General features: G+C 44.1%; 1 protein-coding gene across 1 annotated transcript in view; it reads right to left on the bottom strand.

Annotated features, from left to right (window-relative positions):
- LOC108802910 (triple functional domain protein-like) overlaps positions 1-7739 on the bottom strand; it is a gene marked incomplete at its 3' end in the record, with an annotated part of 62093 nt that extends 54354 nt beyond the window's left edge. Inside the window, exon 1 of the mRNA XM_018574755.1 lies at positions 7390-7739. Within this exon, the coding sequence (XP_018430257.1) occupies positions 7390-7537 (148 nt within the window). The remainder of the gene's footprint in view (positions 1-7389) is intronic.
- Between the last annotated feature and the right edge of the window lie 694 nt (positions 7740-8433).

An 8433-nucleotide genomic window follows, 5' to 3' on the forward strand; every position in this document is an offset into this window, starting at 1 on the left:
TTCATTGGGTAATTCCATTTTCTCAAATTACCTGTGTGAAAGTCCTGCTGCCTGGCTACCACAATATGGCACACAGTGGAATAGCGGCAGCATTCAATGCGCACACACAATGTCCTACGCGTGCGTTTATTTGCGTGCAGATGGGGGCAGCGGGGTTGGTTTTAATTTATTTTTAAATCTTTTACTTATAACTTATTTTTTACATTTTTATATAGGTTAGATCAAGATTAGATACATTTATATAGTCTTACAGATACAACCAGCCCTTTGAGGGCAACCATAATGTTGATGCGGCCCACGATTAACTTGAGTTTGACAACTCTGCCCTACGTGATAATTTGTAGGTGACAGGTTCTCTTTATGGAACCTGCCCTTCAACACAGAACAGATGTTCTGTGCAGTTCCTGACAGCTGAGACAGGTGGTGCTGTGATTACAGCGCCATGGTCTCAGAGAACACATAGAGAGCCCGTAGAGAAGATGTTCTTCGTCTGCTCTACGGCCTCTATGGCTGAGCCGTTGTGCTGTAGTTTTCGGGGTCCCCCAGGAGAGCGGGGGACCCCGAAAACTACGGCAGAGGGTGCGGGCAGAAACGATCACCGCTGCTCAAATTGATACACGTGGTCTGATCAGATCACTTGTACTAAAACGAGCGGCTCCACACTGTACATTCAGCTCTGCTTGTCGGGAGCCGGGGCTAAATGTACATAAAAACTACTCGCCTGGCGCCCGAAACTGCATGTCCCGGGTGTCGGGCGATAGGAATTTCACACCCCTGCAACACCATGGTCTGACCATGATGCAGTTAGCCTGGAGCTAGAAAATTTGACACCTAGATTAAACCAATACAGCTGGTCATTAAATCATACGCTAATAAGCGAAGTTAAAGGCGGTACGACAAATTGAAGTAGCCATTGGAGAGATTTTTCAATTAAACGGTCAGTCAGTGTCGGTAATATCTACGCTGTGGGATGCACATAAGTTGTATACATTTTCCCCAAAATCACTGCCATATGGTTAGAGAGAAGAAACAGCAACAGGAAAAGCTAACAACGTTAGGAGGGAAAATATGCCTTGGCATCAGCTCAATATAAGGAAAAACCTACAGCCCAGTCTAAGAAAAATATGGAAGAGGTTCAGATGCAGTTGAACATATGCTTGACACATCAAGCTGAAAAATCTCTCCGGTGGAGTAAACAAATACTATTTGAAAGGAAATAAACAAATTATATTATTAGCAAATAGATTGCAAAATTGCGGCCCTCAGCTAAAGACAATTAGATTAAAAATAAATGATACGGGCTTCACTAGTGATCCAAGAAAAAACGTAGCAGAGTTCCACAAGCATATGAAACAACTGGTGGCAGTTCCAAATGACTTAAAACACCTGGGAGATAAGCTTTTCTGTTCGGAAATAATTGCAGAACAATTCGTGGCATCATTGGATACCCCTATAACGATGCAAGAAGTCAAAAGCGCGGTAAAGGGTCTACAGATAAATAAACGTCCAGGTCCAGATGGATTTACAGCACTTTATTATAAGAAATTTTTACGAATTTTAGGACCTTATTTAGTAGAATTATTTAATAAAATACTACAGCAAGATCACTTAGGTTCCGACTCTTTGAAAGCTGCAGTAATTATGATACCAAAGCCCAATACTAACCATACTGATTGGTCAAATTTATGACCTATTTCCCTGCTTAAAGTGGATGTAAAGTTGTTAGCGAAAATGTTTGCAACAAGACTGAACAAAAGGGATAAGTACTTTAATAGAAAGTTATCAGGTGGGTTTCATCCCAAAAATGCAAGCTACAGATGGGATAAGAATGCTTCATTTGATTCATATAGCCAGGCATGGACAAATTCCTAGCCTTCTATTGTTAGGCACGTGTAGAGCTGCAGCTAACGATTATTTTCAAAATCGATTAGCCGATTATTAAGTTCAATTAATCGGTTAATCGGATAAAAATAAAATACATTTTAAAAAATGGCTCCAGTGATGGGACTACTAGTTTGTATTGAGATTGCAGTCCATCACAGGAGCAAGCTTGGAGCGGTAGAAGTAAAAAAGAAAAAGTGTGGTGTGCAATACAGTGAAATGGAAAGTGTAAAATTATACAGCAATTAATGCAGAATACCACCAGCTATAGAAGAATACAACAAATCCCAGCAATAGTACATTATAGCTGGCGGTATTATGCATTGTGCTGTATAATGTACTATTGCTAGGTTTTGTAGTCCTCTATAGCTAGTTGTATTCGGCATTGCACCACTGTATAATGTATTATTGCTGGGATTTGTTGTACTCCTCTATAGCTGATGGTATCCTGCATTGCACCACTGTATAATTTACTATTGCTGGGTTTTCTAGTCCTCTATAGCTGGTGGTATTCCGCATGGCGCTGTATAATGTATTATTGCTGGGATTTGTAGTCCTCTATACAGCGCAATGCAGAATACCACCAGCAAAGAGGAATACAAATCCCAGCAATAATACATTATGCATACAGTGTATAATATATTGCTGGGATTTGTAGTCCTCTATAGCTGATGGTATAATATACAGCACAATGTACCGTCAGCTATAGAGGAATACAAATCCCTGCAATACATTATAGAGCACCATGTGTGGGAAAGTGCAGGCTTACCTGAGCAGTCTTCCAGCAACTTGATTCTGAGATCAGGCCTGTCTATCGGCGGCTGTCATCCTCCCCACACCTGCTCCTCCCTGCGCCGATCGTGGATGTGGGCGGGCGGTAAGCGTGAGGCGGGGAGGAGGTGCGAGGTGTGGATGCGGGTGGGCGGGTCTGGCAGCGGCGAGCATGAGGAGCGGAGGAGGTGCAGCGCACAACTTGTGTGGAGTCGTGAACAGGGCCAAATAATCAGAGGCCGATTAATCGATGATAAAAAAAAGTTGACAACTTTTTCAATAATCGATTATGTCGATTAGTTGTTGCAGCCCTAGGCACGTGTAAAGCCTTTGATCCAGTACTATGGCCGTATCTATTCAATATTTTACAGAAGTGGGGATTCGGTCCAAACTTTATCAGGTGGGTCATGGATTTGTATCGAGAAACGAAGGCGTTTATAAGGTATGCAGGGGTTAGATAGCGCTTGTTTAAAATTTTAGTGCTGATGTTCTGTCGAGAACACTGACCCAGTATCTGTGCTTACGTACAGACGGGATTACCGAGGAAACCGGCATTTATTTACAAAGTATTCACTTGTAATGGTTAATAATATGACGTCTATGGCAGTGAAGGATGGAATATTATTAACGGTCAAAATTAACAATTTAAACAAAATACTTAGTAAATAAATCCCCGTTTCCTCGATAATACTGGTCTGTGCGCAAGCGCAGATGCGGAGGTCGGCAAATTCGACTACATCGGCGTTCTCGACAGAACATAGTTGATGCTATTCTGCATTGCTGTATAATCATCATACATCAAATACAGAATACCAGCAGCTATACGGGACTACAAGTCCCAGCAATACATAATAAAAAGTCAGCTATGCAGAATGCCACCAGCAACCCACCCCCCCACTATAATGCATTGCTGTATAATCATCATACATCAATGCAGAATACCAGTAGCTATGCAGAACTACAAGTCCCAGCAATACATTATAATAAAAGTCAGGTATGCAGAAAACCAATACACCAGCACCCCCTCTCCCCCCCACCACACTATAATGCATTGCTGGGACTTGTAGTCCTACATAGTTGGAGCTATTCTGCATTGCTGTATAATCATCATACAGCAATGCAGAATGCCACCAGCTATGTGGGACTATAAGTCCGAGCAATACAAAATAGTCAGCACTACAGAATCCCACTACATCCCCCCCCCACCCCCACTTTCCCCGCGCCCCCCTTCCCACTCCCTACTCCAGACTTACCTTCCTTCTCCAGCAGGGCCCTCTTCCTAGTCTCCCTGGTCAGGGGGCGGAGCTAAGAGGGTCAGGTCCTCACACAGCAGAATGTGCTGCCCGGCGGTGCCTGCACCATATTCTGCTGGTGACAGCCTCTCCCATCCCTGCCGCACAGCTGCCCGTACATGCTGCGGCGGCTGTGCGGCAGGGAAAGAGCGGCACTCTCTTGGGGGGGGCCCACTTCTTCCTCGCTGGGCCCCCCCAAGTGGCGGAAAGCCAGGGCGCAGTCGCAATTTCGACCGCTGCAACCCTGGTAGTTCCGCCAGTGTCCCCCGCTATTATTTGCACTGGCAATTGAGCCTCTGGCCATGGCGATAGGGAAGGACCCAAATATAAAGGGCTTAGTCATAGGGGAATATGTACATAAAATATAATTGTTTGCCACTGAGACTATTGTGTGTAGGTAATCCCCTTATCGCGTTACCTAGTTTAGATACAAGTATTTCGAGTTTTGGGAAACTCTCAGGACTTCAAGTAAATGCATCTAAATCTAAAATTCTTCCCATAGTAGTAGCAAAAGGGGCCCCAATATATGCTCAGGGAGGAATTTCTATACACTTGGGAACGTCATAATATTATTAGTTATTTGGGGGTAAAAATGACTCCTAATTATGAAGGTCTATATCAGGCTAATATCCCATCTTTAATACAACTGGTTAAACAACTGCTGGAAACATGGAAGCGCTATGAAATATCCGAAAAGATTGTATATATTTAGAGTACTACCTATAAAAGATCCCGTTACATGTATTAAAAACCCTTTAACAACGATTGAATCAATTGTTATGTGCAGGACAGAAGGCAAGGGTCTCAATTAATGGTATATTCCGATCACAAGCTAGAGGGGGGTTGGGAGTTCCTCACCTGAGGAGGTATTGTTATGCGAGTCAGATATCCCCGCTTCTGTCATATTTTACCAAAGAAAATACTCCACAATGGGTAACAATCAAAGCAGAGGAAAATCAGCACAATTGCAATAGAAACTCTTCTATGGATCCCTACAATAAATCCAAACCAGATTATAAATCCCATTTAAAACATTAATTGGTAAGTTTTGCAAGAAGTAAAAGATACTCAGGCAGATTAATGTCTCCACACACACCTCTGGCAACAGTCCTAAATAAACCAGCATTTCTCCCAGGTTATGAAGAACCTGTAAGATTTTCTAGATAGGAAGGGGCCAGATTGAGAAAAATTTATGATTTTTTTGCCCCAATAGGGATCATTCCTTTCTCAGAAAGATGCCAAGCATAAACTCCCTCACTCAGAAGTATTTCAATATTTACAAAATTTGACAAAGGGATTTGATGTTCGGCCGTAAAAGTATGTGACAGCATGGGAGAATGATTTAAAAAGGCAACTACAAGAGATAATGGCGTCAGATTTGGGATACAGTAGCCCACTATTTAAAAACTCTCAAAGCGTAGAGGCGAACTACAAGCTAATGCTTAGATCAGTGATGGCGAACCTCTGTGTGCCACAGAGGGCAGCAGAGGCCACTCTGGTGGCACATGAGCCTAGGTGCTGGTTGCTGGGGCCCCCACACTCTGGGTTCTCACCTGGGGTGCTCTGTGCGGGCCTCTGGTGTCCCACGGGTCTCAGAGTCTCATTACGTTTTTAAAGATGACCACCACGGCCATCTTCAAGCCTGGAAGGTGCCCAAATCCTATTTAATATATTGCCGAAACCCGTGGTGGTCCAGTGGAGGATCAGAATTATCCGCTTCTCTTCCTGATGCAGATCATACTGAGCGCTCCCTCGTGGTGCCACCACTCACAGAGATGCAGGTCACACTGATCCTCCACTGGACCACCAGGATAATCCCCAAGTGCCCCACTGGATCCCAGGGATGCAGCCCCCTCCCTGCAAAACAGGAAAGCAGGAGAGGGGGCAATGTTTTAATTATTGTTAGTGGTGGTTGTTAGTGGTGTGTGTTTTATGAGTGTGTGTGCGCGTTTGATTACGGGTATGGATGTATGCGTTTGATTAAGTGTGCAATGTGTGTGTTTAAAGGAGAACTATGGGGTTAGGGTTTTTCCCCATAGTTCTCCTTACGGTAACGGGAGGACACAAACTAGCGTCCTCCCGTCACCTTAAGCTCAGTATACAACGAGCTACAGCTCGCGGCATACTGAGACGCCGCAGCTGAAGCGGATCCCGACAATTATGTCGGGATCCGCCCAGCTGCGTGAGTGACAGCTGGCTCTGCCTATCTATAGGCAGAGCATGCTGTACCCGCCCTGTCCGTTCCGCCAGTCAGCGCTGGAGGATCGGAGCGGGGAGGGGGGAATCATGCCCCTCCCCTGTCATGGCAGAGAGCCGTGACAGGATCGAGAGGTGAGCGAACGCCGGTACGTGCTCGCTCACTTCCCGATCTACTGAGCCGACCTGTGACAGTCTCATTGTCACAGGCCGGCTAGAACTATGAGGTGAGTGAAAAGCACTCACCTCATAGTTCTCCTTTAAGTACGTGTGTGATATGTGTGTGTGTGTGTGTGATATGTGTGTGAGATATGTGTGTGTGTGTGATTATATGTGTTTGTATCGATGAGTGTATAAATGTTTGAATATGTGTAAGGCATGATGCTTAACGTTTTTTAAACCCCAGTGCACAAACTGCAGCACAATCCCTAATCGCACCTAAACTTACAGGTGTGAATGGGGCCTTATTGTGTGTATATTTTTGGTTGTGCATATTTCTGTTCGTGTGCATTTCTGTGTGCAGTATGAAATTTGGCAAGCGTCCCCCATGGGAGGAAAACAAAAGTGTCCAGTGGCCCCCCAGTGAATTGAGTTTTATAACCCTGGTTTAAACGAACATTGTTGACGCCAAACTACAAGCACTGATTTTTTTTAATTTTCATATATCATACAATTGTCATTAACATCTGTGGATACATACGGAAATTCTTAACTACACACAATGCACAACCCGCCTAACTGCTGTCAACAAACAAGTTATGCCAATGCTCTCTTCCAACCGTTATATTAGCAAAGCGATAGTGACAGGACTGAAAAGCTGCAATGTTTCACTGAAAGGACACAGTTCTCATCTTTTATCTACGCAAACACACAGATACAAACATGGAAGTTTACCCTAATCGTGTGTTTGTTTCCTTTTGTTAGCATTGATATTTTTACTGCCCTGTCGTGTTTTTTTTCTTACACATTACATCATGCCGTACAACCATGATACGTCGTCTTTAACAACAGGCCCAAAAAGCCTCTGAACTCGGAATTACAGTACCACTAAACAGAGCAAAATGTATCCATCAGCTTCTAAAGATGGAGCCCCAGCTGCTAAAGGTGGACATGCTGAGCAGGCCGTACATACACAGAACCTTCTTCTGTCCGAGTACGACCACTCGCCACTACAATGAATGAGTTGATCACATCTATTCCTATCTTGCCAACCATAGACTGTTTCTTAAACCCTCCCGTGAGAGCTCACCAGATCTGTAGAACGCGTTAATGTCAGCCGATTCCTTGGCCGTCTCCTCCACTCCGTCCCGTGTGCCTTCGCTGCTGCCTGCAGCTATGGCATTACTGCCGACCGTCGTCACTGTAACACATGGGTTCACGCTACTAGGATTACTCATACTGAATTGTAGGTCAATAAATCGCTATAGGAAAAGGAAATTTTAGCCCTTCTCACGATTTCGTCAAATTCGCGATTTGTAGCCTTTTGTCCTCGTCACCAACCACGGGCTTGACAACGTACATCACCCATTTCAGCTACCAAACAGGTCTTATTCATAGAAACCAAATGCATCCAGGTAAAATGACTCCAGTATCATCAAATAAAAACTGTAGGCTACTTCCCCAAGAGTCGACGATATTCATGAAAAGGAAAACGCCGCATTTCTTGGGTTCGTTTCTATGTACAGCTGTCACAAGACAAAGCGTACTACCAAAAGAGACAGCATCGAGAACGCAAATAAATTATTCCATAAAGCAGCAGACACATTTTCAGGCGGCGGCTGCGGAGAATAAAGAAGGCGGAGATTGGGAGGCAAGCGCAATGCTGCTGTGCAAATCAACACCATAGTCTCGCGAGACAAATCCTCCAGAATCCATTTCCTCTCCGATCTTGGAAGATATATTTAGCTTCGTTAGTAGTTTACAGTAGTGATTTATTAGTCCACCCATCGCTGGATGCTGACTTGGTCTCTGCCAGTGCTTTCCATTACGCAGAAGTAATAAGTATCAGACACCTATTATGTTTTCTCTTTGCAAGTTGAGCCTAATATAGCCATGGATCCCAACTCTCTGAGATGGCAAAAGAGGAACATGGAATTAATATGCAAAACACTATTTTCATTCATATTAGTTTTCAAAATAGGAAATTAAATTAAAGGAGAACTATGAGGTGAGTGCTTTTCACTCACCTCATACCGTGTTTCCCCGAAAATAAGACACTACGGCACAATTGCGGCGTCCCAGTATACCGCGAACTGCAGCTCGCGGTATACTGAGCCTAGGGTGACAGGAGGAT

Source organism: Nanorana parkeri, unplaced genomic scaffold (genome assembly GCF_000935625.1).
Source record: "Nanorana parkeri isolate BGI_ZX_2015 unplaced genomic scaffold, ASM93562v1 scaffold3209, whole genome shotgun sequence".
NCBI classification, from domain to species: Eukaryota; Metazoa; Chordata; class Amphibia; order Anura; family Dicroglossidae; genus Nanorana; species Nanorana parkeri.